General features: G+C 34.2%; 1 protein-coding gene across 1 annotated transcript; it reads left to right on the forward strand.

Annotated features, from left to right (window-relative positions):
• Positions 1 to 579: 579 nt before the first annotated feature.
• Positions 580 to 25,631, forward strand: LOC136824821 (integrin alpha-5-like). Its single transcript, XM_067080794.1, has 31 exons — positions 580 to 836; positions 7,894 to 8,048; positions 8,238 to 8,308; positions 8,627 to 8,756; positions 8,918 to 9,034; positions 9,307 to 9,387; positions 9,510 to 9,554; positions 9,709 to 9,752; positions 9,937 to 10,008; positions 10,101 to 10,153; positions 10,286 to 10,373; positions 10,823 to 10,928; positions 11,094 to 11,188; positions 11,329 to 11,455; positions 13,355 to 13,400; positions 13,582 to 13,698; positions 13,828 to 13,874; positions 14,008 to 14,168; positions 14,313 to 14,441; positions 14,790 to 14,875; positions 15,090 to 15,237; positions 15,548 to 15,723; positions 16,835 to 16,918; positions 17,460 to 17,544; positions 17,758 to 17,859; positions 18,030 to 18,110; positions 19,802 to 19,858; positions 21,690 to 21,803; positions 21,979 to 22,071; positions 22,830 to 22,961; positions 25,304 to 25,631. The coding sequence occupies exons 1-31, from the start codon at positions 661 to 663 to the stop codon at positions 25,382 to 25,384; spliced, it is 3,099 nt and encodes a 1,032-aa protein (XP_066936895.1). The 5' UTR covers positions 580 to 660; the 3' UTR covers positions 25,385 to 25,631.
• The last annotated feature ends 217 nt before the right edge of the window (positions 25,632 to 25,848 follow it).

Genomic DNA, 25,848 nt, shown 5'->3' on the forward strand with positions numbered 1-25,848 from the left:
ACTTTGTGATTCCTGGTGAACGCGAGTCAAAAAAAAAGAGTTTCGAAGAACTGGCAACTCTACCGACTGTAAACTCTTTTCGGCAAAAAGAACGCGTTGGCGAATTTTCTTCGGCTTTGGGCTTTTTTCTTAGATAGTGATTCGTCCGGGGATTCGTCTTAGACTAACTTAAACTAACATAGTTACTTTTGATACACTGCCAACAGAATTTAAAAAAAAAACGAAGTAAGGGACTGGTAATTCCGTTGAACGGTCACAGAAAAAAAGTTAAAAGTTTTAAACAGGCAGCGATCGGCAGCGATGATATGGGGGACGAATTGTCAATGAAATGATGACAGATGAAATGTATCAGATAACATCATTTATGAGATGTCGATTAAAATTCCTCTTTTCACATCAATTACAATGCTAATGAATCATAAGAAAACCTTGAAACGTCACAGGGAGAATACATTCATTCAGTCACGATTTTCTATTGTTCTTAGAAATTAATCCGTCAGCAAAAAGATTGACGTGTTTTTTTGTGTCGCCTATCCAAATATAAACAAACGACTTTCCAAAATTATGACAAATAAATTCTGGACTTATGATTGGCTAATCGAAGACGTAGTAAAGTAAAAGACCTTGACTGAAGGCCGCACTTTCAGAAAAAAATTCAAGATGGCAGCTGAAGAGAGGATGGGTTCGCTGATTTCGCTTGCACTTTTGCTTATCATTTTAAATGTAGATTTTATTAAATGTTTTAATATTGATTTGAATAGTGGCTTTATATTCAGCAACAATAAACCAGGATCATTTTTTGGCTATTCAATTGCTATCAACAGGGAGTTAAACTCGTAAGTTTTGATTTTCAAATGCAAAGTTTTTTTCTGAGAATATTTTTTGATCTCTTGATCCCCACACCAATGACTAGGTGCCGTGGTATAGTGGTAGTCAACCTTGGCTTCTGTGCAGGAGGCCAGGGTTCGATTCCCACTCACGGCAGTTCACTTGGCAAGTGAAGGTTCCTTCGCCCGGGTTAACCCATGCCATGTGAGGGGAATTGGGTAGTCAGTTCAAGGTGCTGATGGGACGCTCATTAGAAAGCGTCTATAGTTGCGAGAATAGGCCTCTAAAGCCTCCTGCAACTCAACCAAATAGAAATAGAAATAGAATAGACTAGGGAGATGCCTGCTCCCCCTTTTCAGTGAGGCTGGAACTGCGATTTTTGAGGATTACGATTTTACCAGCTTTTTAGCGATTTTTGCCTCGCTAACTCAAATCTCGCAACCTCTTTACCTTAAAGGATGATCGAAATTAGAGTTTTTCAGGGTTCCGAAAAAAACGCAAAGCAGAAATTTTTTCATCTTCACAGAATCGATATTGTCAACAACAAAATACATCTTTTGGTCTTTGGGTTTGTTTCTGACGTTTTTCCTTCAAAGAATATTTATCACTTTCCTTTTCCCCTTGAGCGCGCGAGAAAAAAATGATTAGCTCGCATTCTCGCGCGGGCAAATAAAGATGAGGCGGCAATCTTGCACTGAGGGTGCTACTTAGTTTCCGCCCTTTTTGCGCCCACGATAGAATGGTCCAAATACGGGGGTATTCCAAATGATAAACGATGTCGTTCTGTACTGTAAGTGTTTATTTTCTGATAGATACAAATAGTATATTGAATATTATCAACTTATTTATTTAAATATTTTTGAGCCCAAATTTAAATATCTGGTTAAATAAAAACAAATGACAGCAGTTCTGTTTTTCTTCAAACCCCCGGGAAAAGTTTTTTTGCCGACTTAGCTATTTTACAAATTTCGGAAAAGAACTCCCATAGGAATTCTGATTCATAACCGGATTGGTTCATTTCGGAACGGCTTCAAGAAAGTCATAATGGCAGATAATTTTAAAAGTTTCTCTGAGTAAAGTAAATGTGTGTAATTTATCGATGTTGATGGCTTGTTGATTCTTTAAAGAAAAAAGATAACAGGTATAGCTTTTTCTAATCCTGGAATATCGAGGTTCCAGCTACACTGCTTTTTGGTATGGTACCCACCCTTGAGAATTCATATCCTCAAAGTTTTGTTCATTTCAAGTTTAAGGCTGGCCTACCTTTATCTCAAAGTAAGTAAAACACAACCCTTGCATAATTAATACAATATGCATGATGCAGTAATTATGCATGGCTCTATCATTGTTTTTATGGCTGGACTACATAATTATTCAACAGGAATTCCTCTTTGAATAAAGGTCTATACCGTCAACACAAGTGATACGCGTAAGCCAAATCGCGTATTACGAACAACCTCTAAATTGCCAAGTACAGGAGAAAAAAAATCGAAATTCAAAATGACGGCCAAGCCCACAATTATAACTACCGTAAGTTGGTCTAATCTCGACATACGTCTTTCAATCTCGACACCGGATCTGTAAAATAATCAAAACAAACCTTGAATGAAATTCTTGGTATTGTAATAGATACAAAAATCAGTAGAAATAAACATGTAAAAAAACATTAACCCGTATGTCGTAAAAAGAAAGTTTTAGACTTCAAACAAAGACAAAAAAGTAAACCTCCATCAAGAAAAAACATTTCTTTAACTAAAGTACGACTTCTACACGTTTTGAAGAATCAGCAGAAAACTCTTTCTAGAAGCTTTCTAAATTGACCTTTGAACCAACGCGGGAGGAACGTTTTGAAGAATCAGCAGAAAGCTCTTTCTAGAAGCTTTTCTAAATTGGACTTTGAACCAACATGGGAAAAACGTTTTGAAACCTAAGCAAAAAGGACAACATCAAAAAGGTATAAATGGCAGAAGAAATCAAAAAGAAGGCAGACCTGAAATAGAGGAGCAACATGGGAATTTGACGGAAATTAAATTAAAGAAGAAAAGCAGGTCGAGATTGGAGAAGAGAGAGGAAGGACACAAGGAAAAGTCACAAGAAGAAATTGGAAGTTGGAGAAATTGAAGAATAAAAATTATATTGTAACTAAGAGTGTGAATTTAAAGATAAAGAAAAGAATCTAAGGGAAAAGATTAAAGTTAAAAGCGAACCCCTTAAATATTCGTTGTCAATTTATTGTTTGGAAAGCTTGGAAATTAATTTATCAGTAACAAGTATTAACCTACCTGTTACAATTGGCGCCCGACTCAGATACGTCCCGCCCTCAACTGGAAATTGGAAGGAATCATAAAAGAATACAAGGAATCATAGAGGAATATAAAGAATCGAAGAAGAATACAAGAAGTCAGTAAAGAATACAAGAAATTTAAGAAGAACAAGAAGAATTATCAACGTGCTCGAGAACATACAATATAAAGGAATCAAATTCAGGAATAACAAGGAGAACGGTTACAAGAGAAACAGACAAAACATTTGACAAAACAGTGGTGAAGTCAAGGGAAGAATTTATGAGAGTTGCAGGAGAAGAGAGAAGAAAAGAAATTGCTAAACTAAGGATACTTAAAAGTGAGGACATAAGTAACACAAGTCATTGGTATCAAGACGCACTCGAGACAAGAAAAGCTGAAGTCAAAAGAGGAATAATTTTGTTGAAAGATACGATAGAAATCAACGGTGTCATCTGGTATCACCAAAACACTAAGCACAACAATATTATAGAGTGCCTCAAGCAGAACATAGTCAAAAACAAGGCCCTGTTGGACCAGGACTTTATAAAAATAACTGTAAAAATAGAGAGAGAATAAAACCATCAAACGACACAAAAACGATTTGATACGATTGAAGAAATAGCAGAGAGAAGAGATTCCTCATTAAACCTCTGTAAGTACAATCGCATTAAAATAACGGTCCCTGACTTCTCATATATATTCGTTAATATCGGAAAGAAGGAAGTAAGGAAATATAAAATTTGAAAGCTACTGAAAACTAACAAAATATTGTTATTAATCTTATAATACTATTACTATTGCACAACAAAAAAAAATAAAGCACATGAAACATTAAAATAAATGTTGTTAAGTTTATTATTGTTTCCTCCTCATTCTTTTATAATTGGTAGGCTACTAATAAATAACCAGACATTTATAGTGGTCTCTTACTATTTTTTATTTCAAACTTACATCAGGCTTAATCATTACTGTGGGCCATATCCCCTTCTAGGAGAAATATTTTAAGTCAAATTTTGATTGATGATTGAAAACTGTACCTGTTTTGGGCCTAATACAAGAAGTAAATCAGGAAATAACAATAAGTGTCCAGTACATAGATACTTGGGGGCACCAACAACAGAAGAATTATTTTTGGAAGACCTCAAGAACAGGTCAACATCTACAAAGAAGGGCACAAGTATGACAACAGAACAAACCTACCGGACCCTGCAGGACTTCACTCTGCAGCTCGCAGAGAACACCCAACGACATGAGACTCGATTTGAAAAGTTTTTGACGGAAATGGAAAAGCGAAACACCAATAAAGGCAATGACGAAAACAGAGGCGCTTCTTTAAAACCACCAAAGAACTTCAAAGGAACAGACGAAACACATGTAACAGATTTCTTCAACCAGTATGAAAGATATGTCAAGTTTAACAACTTGGGCGACAAGCAAAGGTTACTGGCTTTTCCGTCTTGTCTAGACGGACCAGCTTTGCAATACTATGAAAGCTTATCTGATGAAATCAAGAAGGACTTCGATCAGGTTGAACAATCTTTTAAGGGAAGATTTGACCCAGAAAGAATGAGAGTCTTCCGTACAACTAAACTACATGCTAGAAAGATGCAACATACTGAGTCACTTCAAGATTATACGCTTGCAGTCACCAATGAAGCAAGGCGACTTGGTTTATCAGCTAGTGAAACTATGCAAATTTTCATTCAAGGATTATCACCAAGCCTAAAAGAATATGTCCTATTGCAGAACCCGGCTACAATGCAGGAAGCTCAAGAAGCGGCAGAAAGCAAATCTTTTGCCTTGAAGACAATTCATGATAGCCAAGTTCATGAAGTGAATGCTTTAATCCCTCAACTCAAAGAATTACTGCTCGAACAAAAATGGGATAGACAAGAAGAAATCAATGGAAAGAAAGCTGATGTATTATAGAATTAGAAAAGCTGTTTATTAGATGTGATTATATAATCATTTAATATTTAATTTAACGTAACGTTTGTACTTGTGACGACATATTTCTGACATATTTTTTGTTTTTCATTTTCTCTTCTGACGGGGACCGTCAGTCTAAGAGGGATGGTATGTAATAGATACAAAAATCAGTAGAAATAAACATGTAAAAAAACATTAACCCGTATGTCGTAAAAAGAAAGTTTTAGACTTCAAACAAAGACAAAAAAGTAAACCTCCATCAAGAAAAAACATTTCTTTAACTAAAGTACGACTTCTACACGTTTTGAAGAATCAGCAGAAAACTCTTTCTAGAAGCTTTCTAAATTGACCTTTGAACCAACGCGGGAGGAACGTTTTGAAGAATCAGCAGAAAGCTCTTTCTAGAAGCTTTTCTAAATTGGACTTTGAACCAACATGGGAAAAACGTTTTGAAACCTAAGCAAAAAGGACAACATCAAAAAGGTATAAATGGCAGAAGAAATCAAAAAGAAGGCAGACCTGAAATAGAGGAGCAACATGGGAATTTGACGGAAATTAAATTAAAGAAGAAAAGCAGGTCGAGATTGGAGAAGAGAGAGGAAGGACACAAGGAAAAGTCACAAGAAGAAATTGGAAGTTGGAGAAATTGAAGAATAAAAATTATATTGTAACTAAGAGTGTGAATTTAAAGATAAAGAAAAGAATCTAAGGGAAAAGATTAAAGTTAAAAGCGAACCCCTTAAATATTCGTTGTCAATTTATTGTTTGGAAAGCTTGGAAATTAATTTATCAGTAACAAGTATTAACCTACCTGTTACAGTATCATTCTTATCGAACAAGTTCATCCATCAAACTAGAAGTTCAGTAAACATTGCAATCCTTTCAATTAAAAAAAACAGCCAAATAATAAGCAGTTTTACACAACACACAAAACGCATGCAAACTTCCTCGTAACTTTCTCGTGTCCATCATTAAAATTTTACAACTTTATTACGCTTCAAGTCACGTGATAAAAATAATACGCGCGCTTAGTCGACCTGGTTTCCATTTCTTTAATTGCAAGCACACGCTCTAGGCGCTAGGAGGCCGCGTTAAACTTCTAGGCGCCGCACCTAGCACACCCGGTCCCTTTTCAAATTCATAAGGAAACCGGGTTCTTTTAATTATTTTCGGTTCACGGTAAAAAGGTCTACTAAAAAATTCCTCGCGTGCAAAATGTTGTTGTGATTTGGGCATCTTCGTTGAAAGCATGCTAATTAGTTTTTTAGTGATTACTACATCGTTAAAGTGTTCTTTTCAAATATAAGTAATAACAGTTCACATTTCTCGTATTATATTAACAATCTGTGACGTGATAGAGAGAGAGTACAGTTTAGTGATTGATTGATAACTTTGGTATGTATTTGTTTATGTTTGATTTTTTATTTCGAAGACCAGCCTACAGCTATGTCGAGATTACAAGACGTATGTCGATATTAAACGACTCTACGGTATCAAAAATCTTCGTTTTTCATTCAGCTATTGCAGCTCAATAAATCAATGAAATAATTTGAAATAAAAAGTAAACAAACCTTGAACCTTTCATGAATCCAAATACAGTAAATAAAAGTATTCATCTAAAGTGAAGATTACATTTCAAAATAAAACGATTTCCAAACCAACCTAAAGCCAATGTCTGCCAACTAAAAACTTTTCTGCGGGGTCACTGACAAGGAGTTACGACTTCAGACTTTAGATTCCAATTCTTGTATAGGCTGCAACTACACTGCCAAATGATCTGTATTACAAAGACTTCCAATTGGGTCCATAAGTTAAGAAAATGAGATTATCTTATAGCAAGGGGGTTCTGTTTTTAAAAACAAACTTCAAAATAAAATTGTTAATGAGCTTGTTACTTAAAATATCACTTACTTACATAATTCATTTATGATATAACACCCCTTTCTTAAATAAATGGCCTCTTAAAGTCTTTTATGTTTGCCGCAAGAAGGAAAAAAAATTTAATTTGACCCCCGGTTTTTTCTCTCGTTTTCTAGCCATTTCCTGCGTGTTAGTGTAGACACAACTTTAATCCGGGGAAATGAAGCGTTTTCATTGGTCTAAAATCACGGATGGTCACGTGACCAGAATTTTTATCCAGGGAAATGCCGTGGCCGCAATGTTTTGCTTTAGTGAGATTGACCATTTTGTTGTTTAGATTTGAGCGGGCGAAATTTCTGTACAAACCAAAGTATGGCTTCGTTGGAATACCGGTTGAAACACTTGTGCTAACTGCCTATCACCCGATGGGGTTGACAAATAACGAGTGTGTAACTTGCCGTGCGAGTGACATCAAATGCTCCATTACCGGTTTGCCACTATAATGCCGTAACTTGGTCTAAGGTTATTTGTTTAAACTGAGGTCTATGTCTATGCCAAAAAAGGTTCGGCTTGCGAAAATCAGAGGGAGTTTTTAGGGGGTGTTGTAAGCACTAGGATATTTGATTTTCTCACGCCTAGAAGTTGCTCAAAATAAGCTTTATATTCTATTTACACTCTACGTTGAGGGAGAGGCGGAGAGCAGGGTGGATGCAAGGTGGGTGCGCTTAGACCTGGCGTTGTAATTAAAATGGGTGTTAGAATGGCCATTCTTCTCTTGTCTTTAACTTATGCCAATATCATACTTTATATCCGCGTCTTACGCCAATATGCCAAAAGTAATTACTGCCTCATTCCTAATCTCAAACCCCCATTTTATTCAGAAAATCTACTATCCTCCCTATAAAGCACTTTTGAAAAAGAGGGGTTCACACTATGATTATAACTTCTACCTCAGAGTAAAACAAAGTTTTTTGCAACTTGTAACTTCTAGAGTTATTGTTGGAGCCCCAAAAGGCAATGAATACAAGAAAGGTGAAGTTATTACTCAAAATGAAGAATGGGGCTCAGTCTACAATTGTCCAGTGTCAGAAGGCTCCTCAAATTGTGAGCTACTTAACAAAGTTGACGACATCACACAGTCTGCTGGTATGATTTTCACTTTCCATCTTCTCTTTGCTTATTACACAATGGTTTTATTAGATATTTGAAAAGAGAAATCAAGCATAAACAAGTTATCAAATCTAATGCTGATTATTTTATCACATTTTTCAAATCAATTCAAGATTCTTTTAAGGCACAGAATGGACTGCACATTTACCTGTTTTTCTTGTTTAGTAAATAATCCAGCTGGAAAAAGAAATCAGTGGATGGGTGCATCAGTTTATTCAGATCACAAAAATGTCCTGGTAAATAAAAGACTTTCAATATCTTTTTGATTGCGTTCATGACAAAGATTTTTAGGGATCAATTCTTTTCTGTATGTAGACCTGATCCTGATGAGACCTTTCACACAGATTTCCCTCCAAATTGTTGGCCTAGATGAATAAAATTGTTTTTGTTTGATTATGAAAAGGGTGTGTTTATGTATTTTGCAATGAACAGACTAAAACCTGTTCAAAAGTCCCTCAGTCTTTGTTGTTAGTTAGTAAGGTCTGTGTTAGACGCAACATTTTCTGCAAACATTTCAGTTTAATAAGTCATTCTTTGAAAATGTTATGTTTTAGAGTTGTGCACCCAGGTATACAACAAAAAATTCAATCAACCAGGCTGTATATCTGACAGGCAAATGTGACTTTTTCAATGCAATTAACCCTTCCAAAATTTTCGATTATGAATTCAAACCCTGTGAGACTAGTAAGTAATGATTGTTTTTGGCATATCACTTTTTCCTTTTTCTTCAATTGAAAACTCCTTGATGGTATAATTCTCTTGACATTCATTTGTGATTAAAGCTAAACTATTTTCTTGTAATTTTCATACTGTGTGAAAATGCTTAAAGTTCATTTTGTGTTTAGTTGCATCAAGGCTAACAGAATTTGAAATGTGTGGTACTGGCTTATCTTCTGCCATTACAAGCACTCGTGACAGCACTGAAGTTTTTGCGGGTGTGCCAGCTGCTGTATTGGGCACAGGTAAAGAACAGGGAATCTTTTTTTAAATCCTTGCATTGTGGATTTTTACTGTTTTTAATATTTCTGGAATGATTAGCACTTATTAATTCATCCAACCAAATCTTGGGTAGAGTTCATGAAATTGATAAGTTACAGAATTCCTAATGTTATAAAGTTTTCCTGTTATTATTTTATAAGCATTATTCTATTTTGGAATCAAGCTCGAATTATGCTTGTGCAATATGGTTATTTTAAAAACTTTCCATCTTTAAATGGATTTATTTTTATTACAGGGAAGATTGCTATCTCAAAGAGTGGTGGTAGACAAACTCAATTCACACCAGGCACAGATACAGATTTTAGTGATTATATGGGTAAGACTAACTAGTTTTTAAATCATTAGAAATAATAAATATTTCTTCCAAAAAACAAGGAAACCTTTGTGACTCTTTGAAAGTTTAATCTTTTATTATTGAGTATTTTCATTTTCAACTAGGTTATGCTATCACAACTGGAAAATTCAAGAAAGATGGAGGGATAGGTAAATATCTTCTATGATAAATATTCTCTATGATGAATACAGTATGGACTTTCAGAAAATCTCTGAAAATCTTTTATTCAAGATGAGAAATTTAATTATTAATTTTTATAAGTTTCCTTAAAGTAGATACGAATTATTTTTGAAATGTTTCTAGTTATTGTTGGTGGAGCACCAAGAGGAGATGAATTGAAAGGAAAAGTGAGTGTAACAGTTCAATTTTATATCTTATTTTTCCTCTATTCTCGTCAGTTATAGCCTCAGAAATTGTACAGTTTTTTTATTTCTTAATTTCTTTGTATTTACTTTAGCACTAAAAAGCTAGGACAATGAAATGCTGAATGTGGGAAGAAAGTTTTACTATTATATTTTTTCTTTCCCCTAGGTTCTTATGTATGATTCTGCAAGCCCAGACTTTGCCATGTTTTCTTCACAAATTCGAAGCCCCTCACAACAAGTAAGTATTGTTAGTTTTTTTCGAAAATTTTCAATTTGTTGTCCTGCCCAGGTCAAGTATCGTAAACTTTGTTTTTCTTTGTATTATTTTAGGCTGGATCATATTTTGGTGCTTCTCTAGGAGCTGCAGATATCAATGGAGATGGGTATAAAATGATTTTTACATCCTAATTTAATTGTCTTATTACTCTACTACTATCACTCTCAAGTTAGTTCTTTTTTATTTTACTAGTAAAATTGGGTTTACTCTTCAAATAATTCCCTATTCAATGTTACAGATTTGCTGATCTAATTGTTGGTGCACCCCAATATGCCAACACTAAACCCAACCAAGGTGCTGTCTATGTCTATTTGAATAACCAAGAGGTAAAAGAATGTTTCATGCCTAAAATCTGATATATATCTAAAATATCATGTCCCCTATTTTTGAAATCTTTCAAACTTGAATTATTTACTGTTGTGGTTGACCAGTCATTTAAATGCTCAAAAGGTTTAACATTTCTATAGTTTCTGGTTGGGAAAATTTTGTTATTTGTATTGTCATTTTGTTAAAAAATACCAAATTCTTTCAGCAATGAGATATTAAACATATTTTACCAAAATATTTTTAACCCCAATTATTACCTTCATTTGATCCCCCTAAATGCTCAAACCACCCCCTATTCTAATCGGAAAAAGTTTTTATCCGTTTCTAAAACTTTCTTTGAAAATTTAGATTCCCACTTAGTGGAGGGGGTCACACTATGGTCATGTCTTTCTTTTCTAAAATGTTGCTTCTAAATATAGTTACATGAGCCACAACTTTTTATTATAAGGGTGGACTTGTGTATACCAATCAAGAGTTTGTCGGGACTCATGAGGACGGATTTTTTGGCTATTCAATTGGATCTGTTGGTGATTTAAACGGTGATGCAATGCAAGGTACTTTTTTTTATTATTCTTTCCAGAGATTCTTCTTGTTTGAATAGTTTGTGATGTAATAGATATTTAAGTCAAATTCTTGCTTTATTGAACTACATAAAGTTTTGAATGTCCTCTTCCATTCTAAAAATGATTTTATTAAAATTTGTTTACCTGTTACTTTAGATATTGCTGTTGGTGCGCCATGGGCAGGAGACAAAGGCATTGTTTACTTATATTACGGAACAAAAAGTAAAGATACCCCTCTCATATTGAAACAGGTAAATTAATTTATTTCAATCATATTTTATCTCATATGGATGGGCTGAAAATTGTTTTAACCAAGTGTGGCTAGCATTTCATTTTATCAACAATTATTGACCTGCCATGAATAAAATTTTCTGAAATTGTTATGCCTTAGACTATCACTCCTAGCGACATCAAAGGTGGGGCTGCATTTGATGGTTTTGGTTTTTCTTTTGCTGATTTCTTTCCTTACCCTCAAAAAGAAGAAGATACAAACAACTTGGATGATGAAGCATATAATGGTAAGATATTGTAGAACATGTCTTCTATGTGAAATAATACCCTTTATTTGAACTAATCATAATCCGGCGTTGCACTAAAAGTCCTTTGGATGTTGAAGGTGGCTTAAAAGCACGATCAAATATAAAAGAAATAATCTCAAAGTCTGCATACAAAATCTTTAAAGTTTGACTCTAGTCCTCCCGTGGGTGGCACAGTGGGCCAAGAGGTGGAAATAGGGAAAAAACGAAAGTTAAAATTTTGCTTTAATAATACGATTTATGGAATCTTGAATAATTTCTGATAAGATGCCAAAGTTTCAAGTCTGTATCTGATCTGTCACTCAAGTTATGTGGCTCCAAAGTTGACTGAAAACCACATTTTGATGAAAAATCAAAAAAAGTGAAAAATGCATACTTTTGAAGATTCTGATCTAAATTTAGCTTGTAAATCAGTTCTTTTGTGTGATAACCTTTAGAGACATTATATTCTAAAGGGAAATTGCTTAAAAGTAAGTATAAATATCCAAGAACGAGAAAAAATTCAAATTTTCAGTCAAAATTCTCATCACGAAAATGCTTAAGGTAACCACAAATGTCCAAATATCTCAAAAACCGCTAAGTGTCACATATCAAACCATATATGTTTTGAAAACTACAGACACTAACCTTTCCAAAAATGCTGGAGTTTCGATGTGACACTTAGCGGTTTAAAAGTTCAAATTTTGCCTGCATTTTCCAAGCTACAAATCTCAATTTTCATGAAAAATCTCAAAAGAAAGTCAAAATTTGAAGTTTACTATTTTCTAACTCATGTAATGTGACCCTAGAGCTCTACTAATGCCTTTATAATACAAAAAATGTAAGAAATACTATCTTGTTGTTCTCCCACTCCCTATTTCCAAACTTTTGTCCTCTGGGCCCAGTGTGGGTGGCTTATCTTTTAACCATATTTGGATTGTGTACTGTCCCCGTGACTTAATTCTTTGTTTTTAAATCTGCAAGTAGATTTTTGTCTTGCTTTGCTCGCGTTAAATATGCCGTCCAGGAAAAAGCGGGAAAGAAAACCACAAAGAATAGTGCAACTCTGTGAATAAGACAACAATACTGAATTGCTTATTTTTAACCCTTTTCATATCTAACTTTTCGAATTTAGATATGCAAAAGTGTCGTACACACTTTTAACAGTAACGACGACTCGAATGTTTTTATATGAAGCAAGAGGTGGACTATTTTTTTCTCTTGCTTTTTATCGCCCTTTGAATGCTGTTGTTGTTCGACAAATTTTATTTTTATGTTTTGATTTACATTTGAAATGTTATTTTCTATAAAATGAATTTGTTTTGTTTTGAAAAGAATTCGAATGTCATTAATAAATACGATCGTATAAAAACCTTTGGTAGGCAAGCCCGGGCAGAAATTTAAATTACTAAATGTAGAAGGGCCTTAAATTTCAAAACAAAGGCTGAATAAAGTCTAAACCAGGCTCTATCTGATCTGTCAATCAAAACAAACCTATCGAGAACAAAAAAAACATTGCTTGCGAAAACGAAAGTGACACACAAGAAACAAACAGACATACAGACTACGGCTATTACTATATAGATAACAATTATTAACATTATAATTGATAATGATTATTAACCTGACAAACCAATGCAGGCTCCTGCACTTCAAGCTTCATTGACATCAATCTTATAATACTGTTTTGCTTTTACCCACAATATTTGAAAAGATATAAAGAACAAAAGCAGTTTTATTTTTGTTTTGATCCAAAACATTGAAGTTTTGCATGAAGAGAGCTGCGAAAAAGAAGTCTTGTTTCCAAGTAGGTTTAATAAGATACCATATTTTCTTTATTGAAGTTGAATGTATAAGATAGGTAGCAACAAATTTAATCAAATTCAATATTTTTTGCTTTAGATCTTGCCATTGGTTCGTTCAAATCTGGGAATGTTGTTGTATTAAGGTAAGGAATTAAAATTATATGCTATTTTGCTCTTCTTTGTGACTGGTAATATCTATGTTTAGTTTTAAGATCATTTGCCTTATTGATCTTGTTGGCCATTATCATGCTTTGTTTACACTGTCATCTGGCCAAACTCTGCAACTATCAATATTTTTTTAACTTAGAGTAAACTTTTTCTTAGATCTCGCCCAGTTATCACCATAGTTGGAGAATTACTTATTGATAAAGACACAAAAATTGATCTTTTGGACTTAAGTGCAGAAACAATTTGCCAGAACAATGGAGAATCTTTCAAATGGTATGATAAACTTTTAATTAAACTCTTCAGATAGTATAATAATAAAGAATTTTTTAACATTATAACTTTGTGTTTTAGCTTGTGGGTAAATACATCAATGATAATGATTTTCTATACTTTGTTTTGTAGCATAAAAAATGTGAAAACATGCTTCAATATTCCAGCAGCATCAGAAAGTAAGTAGAAGCAGGCAGAAGTCTTATTCTTTAATGATTATAGTTTTGTAACAAAACTTTTGAAATGAAAATATTTTTTGCCCCTGAAATATGTGAATTTTTTTATAAAGCTTTAGTGTTTTTTCTTCGACAGATCAAAACGTCAAGTATACTGTTGAACTTGACGCTCAGAATGAAATCAAACGTGGATTTTTATTGGACAGTAATGGTGCTCGAGCAAGCACACTAACCAAAACACTCACTGGTGTTGGAAGCACAGAGAAATGTTCTGCTCCATTCAATATCTTTCTAAAGGTTTGCATATTGTCTTGCATGAAGAAAGTCGCTTTGAAAATACCAGCTTTGAAAATACCATTTCATTATGGTGTTCTCCCTATTTTGGTTTTCTTAATGTTGCAAAATTACATTTGATGTAAAATGTCATTTTCTTTTTAATAGAATAATACCAAAGACATTCTGAGAGCATTTGCTGTTTCCTTGAAATGGGAATATGAAGAGATCGTTTGTCCAGACAAAAAGATTTGTCCCATTGCTAACAAAATGTTGGAATTATCAACGACTGCTGTTGTAAGTTATTTAAAGGTTATCACATAAGTAATACAGCTCTGTGAACACATTATAACATTAACCTACATACCTGGACTTTTTAGTAAGAAGTGTATTGTAAATATTATTGTAAATTTTTAACCTAGTTTCACATTCTGCGAAGTATTGAAAAAACAAACGTAGACAAAACGCAAAATGCAACGTCAATATTTATTGTGCTTATTGGATGCTAGAAATAGTTTTCACTCTATGACCACGGCAAGGATTCTAAGAAAGAATTTCCAATGTAATCTTGGTACCTCACTAAAGGCAGCTGCATAATTACGATAGTTGATCAATCAGTATGTTTAAGAAATTTATCTTTTCTAGTTCCCATACGTGAAAGGGTGTAGCAGTGATGGCAATGATGAATGTAATTGTGATTTGAAAGTTGAAATGACTGGAGTCATCCCTGGGTAAGGAGATTTTGAGCCTTATGAATGGATTTTTCTGATCAAGGGTTGGTGAAATAGTTTTTCTGAATTATGAATATTCCATTCCAGTAAAATCAATGTATACTAATGTAATGTATACGACTTTACAGCTCAAAATGTAGTATTATTTCTTGCATGATTGGTGTTTGGTCGAATAGCAAAACAAACATAATCAAAAATCAACCTTATTTTGCAGTGGTGGTAAAGATATCGCACTTGGTATCACTAAGAAAGTCACTGTTGTTGTTGAAATCACAAATGAAGGTGAAAACGCATTCATCAACAAACTTGAAGTTATTTATCCACAAAGTCAAGTCAGCCCCACCAAAGTTCAAATAGAAAACGTAAGTTTAAAAGCATACATTGTTAATATCCACTAATGATTTCCCAAAAATATTCAAACGTGATTCACTTTGTCTTTGTTTGCAATTTGGTGATCTCCCTTAAGTATATAAAATCTTATTTTTATTTAAGAATTGTGGCCTTTTTGAGGAAATTAGTCTTTGCTTTAGAAGCCAAAACTCCTAAGAAAACTTTGGAAAATTGAAAAGAGGTCAATTCACACAATTTAGTATCTCAATCTGCGTTTCTCAATAATCGACTTATGTTATTTTTTACTTTAATAACCTGGTCTTTTTTGTTGTTCATTTTTAGTTTCCTGGTACAGTTGAATGGCTGCCCAATGTCAGTGGAGATTCTGATGTTAAGACTGTTGGTGTGGTTCTCTCCTCACCTATTAAACAGAATGGCATTGAAAAAGTCAGCATTGATTTCAGTGTTCTGAATGTTGGCAAAGGTAGCAACGTTGACTTCAAAGCTACGGCAATAACGTGAGCTCCGTTATTTTTTCCATGAAATTTGATTAATTTGAGCTACTCGGTGTTTAAAAAGAACATCAGCTCACTAATATATATAATATGCATATGCTGCTCTGCCACCCACATCTCCTGAGTGAATATAGTTGGGCAGAAATTCTTATTTCTTCACATATGTATTCTTTATCTCCTTTCATGCAGCGTTGAGGCTTTCCTCCCTCTTGAGACGGTAATGCTTGGCGTCAATAAAGAACTCCGTAGGGAATTTCCCTTCAGTCCACTATTTCTCTCAGTTTGAACCACAAGTGATTTTGTGGTTTAGAGATGCTGTGTAAATCAATCTAGCCAGCCAGGGTGCAGTATGCAGTGCTGACAGTCCTAATAAGGACGAAATGCATATGCTGCTCTGCCACCCACATCTCCTGAGTGAATATAGTTGGACAGAAATTCTTATTTCTTCACATATATATACATCGTCTCTCTAAGAGGAAAAAGAATTCGGCCACTCTTTGTTGTTTGTAGGTCTGACAGGAGAAAACATTTTATATTTTCATACTATATATATAGTCTAGAAGTATAAAACCTTCAACTACTCAAAATGGAAACAATAAAGACAAAAACCCACAAAACAAAAAGACAATACAAATACAACAAAAATCTAGAATGAACATTCACAGAAAATCAATCAGGTTGGAGTAGAAAAGGAAAATATGATGACATAGAAATCCATCAATGTAAAACTAGTGATCTAAAATGACTTTAAGGAAGAAAGTAACTCAATATGAGTTAAGATGGAATGAAGTAACTCAATATGAGTCAAAAAATATATTTCAAGAAAACACATTATCTGTTCCTCAGTTTTCGACCTACACAGGATTTCGGCCTTTTACGAAAATATCCTCCTATATGATGGAAATAGGGTTGTGTAGGTAGGCCAAGCAGTGTTATGATAGAATATTGTTTCGTATGCCCCTCATTTATTCAAACAGTTACTGATGAACTTCGTCTGAATAATACAATGCTTTTACTACTTATCATGATATACATTTTATTTTGGAGGTATTATTGTTTTGAAGATATACTTATTATATCTATATGATGAGTGCTGTCTTCTTTTTTCTTGCAGCCGAAGTAAAGAAATGAAGCCTGCGGACAATGTAGATACTTTAAGTATTCCAGTGACATTGAGTGCCAATCTAACGGTATCAGGGTATGATAATTATATAATTTATACTACTTGAAATTTTTGTTTGATTTTGTATTTAAGAAGGTTGGAATGCAAACATTTTATTTGAACTTTGGAAAATGTATAAATATTTATTTGTGTTAATTTGGGAAAATTTTCAAAACAGTGAAAAACACTTCACTTTGGAGTAACTGTTTTCGCGACTTTCAGGTTGTCAAACAATCACGTAATAAGTTCTCATAGTGTTCACATATAACTGCATGAGCTATATTGGAAAATTGAATTTATAAAACAATACACAATAGGACTAAAGAGTAGTCTTGATAGTGGGACTAGCATCGGCGACGACGAACGGCTTTCTCCAGCCTTCGTGCGCTGGGTATTTTTACGTGGAAAATCAAGGTATATATGCACCACTAAATATATATTCTGCTCAGTACAGTTTTTTTCAATTATCAATTATGAATGTAACAAGTTGTGTTTTCAATCCAAAAGTTTGTTAGATAAACGACTGTTCTCTAGTATCCCAATGTCCTCTTATCATAGAAGTTATTCAATTTTATAGATCAGTTACGCCAGAGAACATTAAGTGGACGAAAGAAGTGAGCAGTACTTCGGTTGTCGGACCAACCATCATCCACACATTCTATGTATGTATTATTATATAGGGTCTCTCTTGTGTGACTTTGCTCCTCCTAACTTCTTATCTGATTTCTCTCAATCTATTGTCCGTACATTTACCATTGCATTTACCATAGTTCCAAATTCCTAATATATAAAAAAATGCATTTTATTTTTTATTGTATTGACCAGTAATTGCTTAAAAGGAATTTCCTTAAGTATTCATATTTTCATCATTTTAGTTCCAAAACATGGGACCATCAGCTGCTGAAAAATCTGAGGTTTTGATCAAAGTCCCTGAAAAGATGGGCGGAGAATACATCTTGAATATCATGAAAGTCACTGTAAGTGCGTCATTTGTTCATGCCCATCCAACTGCTAAATTTTATTTGTCAATAAAAACTGTCAATTTCTATCTTATTTCACTTCATGAGTTATCATCAAAAGCTTAAGAAGGTTAAGAAGTTAATTTCCTATTCCTATAAGTATGGTCATTTTTGATTTTATCCAATAGCTCACTCCAGGAATTGGTTACACAGACAACATTGGGAGATGTGAAGACACCAAACTCAACCCTCTGAATCTAGATCTCACGGTACGTTTCTGATATCTAAGTTTTTTTTTCAAAGGGCTGAACCACTTAATTGAGATAGATAATTGATCATTCCCTTGAGAACGGACCGTGTCCAAAACATGTTTGGAAAAATCAAAATATAATAACCGCATTCTTTTTCACCGTTCAACATAATTGAGATCGATAAGAATGCTATTGATCTTGCGATTGCTTAAACCTTCTGTTTTTCTTTTATTTATCGCACTGAGATTTATAGGGTACTTCCAGGGTCGAAATAGTGTGGCAATTGTAGAAACAAATGGGTTTTCTGTTGACAACTTTAAAACCGGAATAAATTTAAGGTCCTTTAACAAGCATTAATTAGGCATCTAGAAGGTTACTCTTAGGTTCCAAATAAACTGCCCCCGCTTGTTAATTTTTCGAAAGTCTTCCAACCCTCCCCCCCCCCGACCTTATTAGGATCCCGCGTTTATTAATTTTTGGACCTACCTCAGGGTACCCCGGTGGAGGTCCTATAAATTAACCGATGTCCGTTCGTTCGTCCGTCTGTTGCCAGCTTTTCTCAGGATTGGCTTATTAGTTTTTTCTGATTTTTGGCACAATGATGCAAAATGGCAATGCCCAAAATGTGACGGAGCCCGATTTTCGAGAAAAAAAAAATTTCCGGGCGAAAATGCCGGAAATATGCCGAATGAATATGAATATGTTTTTTTGGCATTTTCTCGTGATTTTATCATTAGTTTTTACTGATTTTTTGCTCAAATATGCGTATTAACAATGTCCAAAACATGGTCGAGTCAGATTTTTGAGAAAAATTTTTGCCGGAAATCGCCGTTTTTCTTGATTTTCATTGGACTTTTTCCTCATAATTTGTTGTTTTTCATTCTAAAGCATTATTAATAGCAATGCCCACCATCAAGCATGTTTCAATTTTCAATAAAATTGATTTTTGAAGCCGGAACTAATTAAAAATCGCCGGAACAACCTATTTTCGCCGGGAAGACAGTATCTTTTGAATTTCTCGAGCTGTACTTTTTTTTTTTTATGAAATTTTGCACACTGATGCAAAATGACACTACCTAAAATGTAACGGAGCCCGATTTTCGAAAAACATTTTTTTCCGGCCGAAAATGCCGGAAATATGCCGGAAAAATCGGATTTTCGACATTTTCTCGAATTTTCATTCATAGTTTTTTCTTGTTTGCTTAAAATATGGCCGAGTTCAATTTTTGAGAAATTTTTTTTGCAGATTTTTTTGAAGTCTTAAAACGATTAAGCATGGTTCAATTTTCAATGAAACTGATTTTGGTACAGGAACTTTCTAAAAATCGCCAGAACAGCCGAGAATCGCCGGATTACTTGAATTTCTCGAGTTGTTATTGTATTATTCTGCATTTTCATACTATTGTTGTCATTTTTCAATTGTCAATTGTCTTATTACATCCCTCTTCAGGTAGGTCCATTCAGCATGTAGCTTGTTAAGAATTTTTTCAGCTTTCAAAGAGAAGGTCCCTTACTCTGCTCTGTAAAAAGCCTGATTTTAGCCTATATTTACCTTATTTTTGGGTTTTCGTTATTACAATTTCCAACCCCCCCCCCCCCCCGACAATTAGTCCCCTTCCCTTTAATTGGAACCTAAAAGTACCTCTTTTGACTTAATTTTTGTAGGATTATGAATGAGAGTTACATTCATTATATTGGTTTACTTTCAGAAACGAAACAAAACACTAAAGAGACGCAGGAGAGAAGTTGAACTATCCACCACTGTTGTAAGTTGTTATTGTCAGATTAAAAATGGTTTCTTTCTGTCATTAAAATGTAATCCCTTTGTTTTCCACAGTATTACCCTGCTCTTTGTTATTAAAGGGTATTAGGATAGACCAATTTAATTCATTGTTCTCCGGGAAGACCTTACCTCAGTGGCCCTTCGTGGAAACAATTCTCCAGCTGCCTAAAAGCTTTTGAATTTTTCGGAGCATGCCACTTTAAAAACATATGTTATTATTATTATTAAGAATATGGGTCTAACGGTCGGTACAATAAATAATAGATTTCTTAAAATCTAGGATCGGAAAATGAAGGTCTGAAAAATTTGTGACGTTTTGAAGCACTTGATTTTTGGACCTACCTCCGGGTGCCCCGGTGGAGGTTCTATAAATTAACCCATGTCCGTTCGTCCGTTCGTTCGTCCGTCTGTTACCAGCTTTTCTCAGGATTGGCTCATTAGTTTTTTCTGATTTTTTGCACAATGATGCAAAACGGCAATGCCCAGAACGTGACGGAGCCCGATTTTTAAGAAAAAATTTATTTGGGCAAATTTGGGCCAAAAACTACCTAAAAATGGGGTTTTTTGGACTTTGTGCAAAATCCTGTCATTACTTTTTTCTGATTTTTTGTACAAAGATGGAGGGCAAGATTCTCTAAAGAATGGCTGAAGTGGTTTTTCCCGGAAAATTCTTATTCGCCTTAAAAAACGGATTTTCGTATTTTTGGGGGAAATTCCATTTAACCAAATAAGAAAATATAGCTTGTAACAATGTTGACTCATTATTTTTTTCTGATTTTTTGCACAATGATGCAAAATGGCAATGCCTAAAATGTGTTGGAGCCCGATTTTAGAAAAAAAAATATATTTGGGCAAATTTGGGCCAAAAACTGCCTAAAAATAGGGTTTTTTGGACTTTTTGCAAAATCCTGTCATTACTTTTTTCTGATTTTTTGTACAAAGATGGAGGGCAAGATTCTCTAAAGAATGGCTGAAGTGGCTTTTCCTGGAAAATTCTTTTTCGCCCTAAAAAACGGATTTTCGTTTTTTGGGGAAATTCCCTTTAACCAAATAAGAAAATATAGCTTTTCTCAATGTTGACTCATAATTTTTTCTGATTTTTTGCACAATGATGCAAAATGGCAATGCCCAAAATGTGACGGAGCCAGATTTTTAAGGAAAATTAGTTTGGGCAAATTTGGGCCAAAAACAGCTTAAAAGGTTTTTTGGGCCTAAATGGTTTAAGTGATTTTCGTATTTTGGGCAAATTCCTTTTTACCATTTTACATTATTCAACACACAAGCTTTATTTTTCCATTCTGAATTTTTGTACAATTATTGTCACTTTTTTCTTATTTTCATCTGATGTTAATCATTAGGTAGGTCCATTCAGCATGTTGCTTGTTTCCCTTTTATTTATCGATGGGCGAATTTCGTGCCATTCTCATAGTGATATTTTCAATTCATCTAAGTTCTGGGATGAATTAACATTCCTTCATCTTATTCATCTAAGAATATCTTGTATAAAGTCCATCCTCCATCTTCTTGCTAATTCAACATGTTTTTTTTCTCAATTCTGGAAAAAATAGGGTCATTCGGGCCCGTAGAACAATAAATTAGTTTGGCCTTATTACGAATAAGTAATTGTGAACAGGATAGAAGAATTTCTGAATAGAGGAGGTTAATTTTTAGGGGAGTTACTTCAATTTGGGGAGAAAGTCAGACAGTCATGTTTTCTATTCTTGATAAATCGCAATTACTGAATGAAATTGTTCTAAATATCAGCACCATTGATTTCAAGTTTGCTCTTAATATGTTGTGATTTTTCCTAAAAGGATTGCGGAGATGAAACTCAATGTATGGTGATCAAATGTCATTTAAATATGCTCAAAAAATCACAGAATGCTGTCGTCAAGATTGAATCTACTCTTGTCGAGGCTACCTTTGATGTAAGTCGTCTGTTCGCTTTGAAAATATTTCATACGCTTTAAGAATGATTTTACAAGCATATATTGAAATACTAAGAAAAATACGAATATTTCATTTTATACGATTGCCTCGAATTTCGGTTACCAATTGGATATCATTTTATCAAATTAAGGATGTTTTTTTTTTCTTTTTTAGAAATTGAAGGAAAGTAGACAAGTTATTGCTTTCGCCAAGTTCTCGTCAGACTATGTGAAAAGACCCGGAGGTGCGGAACCTGATCAAGTCAACGTAAGTTCAGTTTATATCGCTGTCGTATTTTAAAGCAGTTTGATTTTAGAGCTGAGAATGCATCCAATTCTCAATAAAATGTACGCATCCAAAGAAACAAGGAGAGCATTGGTTGATTAGTAACATGAACATATCTTGCTCCCTGATCGGAAGGCTTTGTATTCGAGTTAGTTCGGGTTAGCTCTCGTATCGCCAATACGCCTGGTGAAGGTCCTGGTGACGTGAAATCTTACCTACCCTATTGTGAAGTAGCAAAAATTACTTTAGCTTAGGCCTACAAACTTTCGTGAGGAAGAAAAATTGCGAAATTTATGACATTTACTTTCGCGGATTTGAGAAAAAAATTTTTTTAGCGAACATAAACTTTTGCGAATTGTTGGATAAAAAAAAGAATTTTCGATTATTTCGAGTATTTTTTTTTTTTTTATTAAATTACTACACATTATTGAATAATTATTAGGCCGGGTAGCTCAGTCGGTAGAGCATTCGCCTTACAATCCAAGGGTTGTGGGTTCGATCCCCGGTCACCGCCGACTCAGCGGATGAGTAGCTTAGATTGGGTAATCTGATCTAGGGGGTAAGTTACTGGGAGCTGAGAGTAGGTGTGGCGCTCCACCTCAGCATTCGATCTCCCAGGTCTAGCGCAAATAGAAAAGGGGATAGACTCCCTCACTCCCGGCTCCGCCGACAGCCACCAGATGAATATACTTACTTACTACTATTGAATATTTAATTAACCATTTCAATTTACTTTTAAGGTACCTTTGAATGTCAATTCACCGTATTTGAAAGTAGAAAAACAAGGAGAACCAATCGCATGGTGGATTATTTTGTTATGTATTTTGGGAGCTGTTCTCATTATTGGTCTTATCGTATTCATCTTATATAAGGTAAGATCATCAAATAGCAAAAATTTTGACTCATATAATGTCTTTTCGAGTGTGATTTTTTTCGTGCCTTGCGTGCCTTCGTGCCCTTCGTGCCTTTTGATAAAAAGTTCGTGCCTTTCGAAAAAAAGTTCGTGCCTTTCGAAAAAAAGTTCGTGCCTTTCGAAAAAAAGTTCGTGAGTTCGTTCGTGCCTTTGAAAAAAAAGTTCGTGCCTTTCGAAAAAAAGTTCGTGCCTTTTGAAAAAAAGTTCGTGTCTTTCGAAAAAAAGTTCGTGCCTTTGAACAAAAAGTTTGTGCCTTTGAAAAAAAAGTTCGTGCCTTTGAAAAAAAAGTTCGTGCCTTTGAAAAAAAAGTTCGTGCCTTTGAAAGAAAAGTTCGTGCCTTTCGAAAAAAAGTTCGTGCCTTTGAAAAAAAAGTTCGTGCCTTTCGAAAAAAAGTTCGTGCCTTTCGAATAAAAGTTCGTGCCTTACGAAAAAAGTTCGTGCCTTTTGAAAATAGTTAATGACAAAAATAACCAGAAGCTTCATTAGGTTAAAAAACTTAGAACTATAAGTGTGGTAATTTAAACTACATACACTTTTTTATTAGAACGCCTTTAATCATATTAACATATTAAGGTTAGTTATTTTTTAACAAATATAAGTAGTTTTGGCGAGCAGGGTATACAGCTGCATTTTGTCTTTGAAATTCAGCTGCATTCATTTGAATCATCATAAAATTCATAACTAACTTTTGATTATTAGAAAAATAATTACAGGAATTACACAAATGAGAAAAAAAAGAAGACATTGCATATTAACAAATGCGCTTTCGAATGTTTAGTTCAAGAATCGAATGTTTTGTTTTGAAAAGACAGGAAAGACAAAAAAGGATCGTCCGTACCGTATAATATATTATTATGATACAATAATATAACATAGTTTGTATATTATAAAAAGTAATATGTTGCGCGGCGGATAGAGTCTGTGTTTAAGACAACAGCTACCCTAGACTGGAGTCGTTTATAATGCGTGTAATACTAATAATACCAATACTACTAATAATAATAATACGGGATTTAGTTTGTATAAACGACTGGAAGAATCCGGTGTTCCAGCTTTATAGATACAGGGGCTAGCTACGCAGAAACTTGCGTAGCGAGAAAACAATTTATCAAGCAACAACAAACTCTCAAAACGAAATCAACTCAAATGAAAAACTTTCAATACACAAATCCACACATATTTTTTCTCTCAAGAATTATTTTGAGCAGGAAAAAATTATAATTGCAATATTGACACTTTTATTTTGTTTGGAGTTAGTGCACAAAGGTTTCTAGACGACTAAAATTTTTCCATTCATTACTTTTTGCTTTATTTCTACTATGTATAAATTAGTCGTCTAGCTTGCTAGACTACAGCTACCCCGAAAAAAATTCCCGTCTTCACGTTTGTTCTAGATGAAACTCGTCTTAGACTTTAGCATAGTCTATGAAAAGAACTTAAAGAAGAGTTAGAAATTTTTTTCCGAAAGGCACAAACTTTTTTGCAAAAGGGACGAACTTTTTTTTCAAAGGCACGAACTTTTTTTCAAAGGCACGAACTTTTTTCAAAAGGCACTAACTTTTTTTAAAAGGCACGAACTTTTTTTAAAAGGCACGAACTTTTTTTCAAAAGGCACGAACTTTTTTCGAAAGGCACGAACTTTTTTTTCAAAGGCACGAACTTTTTTTCGAAAGGCACGAACTTTTTTTCGAAAGGCACGAACTTTTTTTTCAAAGGCACGAACTTTTTTTCGAAAGGCACGAACTTTTTTTCGAAAGGCACGAACTTTTTTTCAAAAGGCACGAAGGGCACGAAGGCACGCAAGGCACGAAAAAAATCACACTCTGTCTTTTCCAATGTCTTTTTAATTATATGGTTAGCTGAAGGTGCTGTTTATGAGAGCCTTTTTTCTGCGATGTCATTAATTTTTTTAAATCAAACATCCAGCCCTTAAAGGAAGTGAAAGTAGTTTCGATCAACAATAAAAACTTTCCTTTTATATACAAAGTATTTTTATTGTTTCGTTTCTATAATATTGTTCTAAAGCCGAATTCTCGTAGCATTTTTTACTTATCTTCTATATTAAAAATCAAACTCTGAAATCCTATAATCCTCTTTAAGACGCTTTAGCTGATCGTTATCTACTGTTACCATTCAGACTGATGTCTACAATTTGAAAAACGTTTTTGTTAGTCTTTTAATGTGCTACTAAACTAGCTCTGTCATTATGTAAATAATTTGCGCAAAGGGTAAATAAATATTGACACACGTCGCTAATCCTATGACGATTATTTGATTTCTTTTCCTCTCTTCAATCTACAGAAAGGATTTTTCAAGCGAAAGAAGCATGGAGAAGAGGAAGAAGAAGAATTACGTAAGGGGGATCCAGACGATGACTATTAGCTCGCCCAAATACCACCCTCGCACCACCCTCAAGTACTGCCCAAGAAAGGGTCTTCAAAGACGGTTGGGAAAACACGACGTTTGAAGAGAACAATAGAGAAAATAGTATTACCAATTGATAGCTTTTTCGGTCGTCTCGTGAGGTTTTTTCGAGTTCAATCTGGTTGATTTAATTAGACCTTTCGTGAACTGGTTGAAGTCACGAAAATCTATTCGAATACTTTTTTCGATTTTTTGAAAATTATAAAGCAATTATTCAATCGATTTTTAAAATTGAACCACACATAAAGTTGATCATTTTTTTGATATTAGGATCGCCGTAATCTCCAACTATTTTGGCAAAGTCGGCTCTTAAATAAAAGTCTAGAGATTCGCTATAACATTTTAGAGAAATTACTAAGAACTTGGATGTGCTCAAGATACGACTCTTTTGCATTGTAGCGTGCTACTTTCAGTATTTCCAA

Source organism: Clytia hemisphaerica, unplaced genomic scaffold (genome assembly GCF_902728285.1).
Source record: "Clytia hemisphaerica strain Z4C2 unplaced genomic scaffold, Clytia hemisphaerica genome assembly, whole genome shotgun sequence".
In the NCBI taxonomy this organism is placed as follows: Eukaryota; Metazoa; Cnidaria; class Hydrozoa; order Leptothecata; family Clytiidae; genus Clytia; species Clytia hemisphaerica.

Bases quoted from the DNA above. Each gene is read 5' to 3' on its own strand.
- LOC136824821 (XM_067080794.1), top strand. From the start codon at position 661: ATGGCAGCTGAAGAGAGGATGGGTTCGCTGATTTCGCTTGCACTTTTG. The intron at 8,309-8,626 runs GTAAATAAAAGA...GTTATGTTTTAG, and splicing joins CAGATCACAAAAATGTCCTG to AGTTGTGCACCCAGGTATAC. The intron at 18,111-19,801 runs GTACGTTTCTGA...GTTTACTTTCAG, and splicing joins CTCTGAATCTAGATCTCACG to AAACGAAACAAAACACTAAA.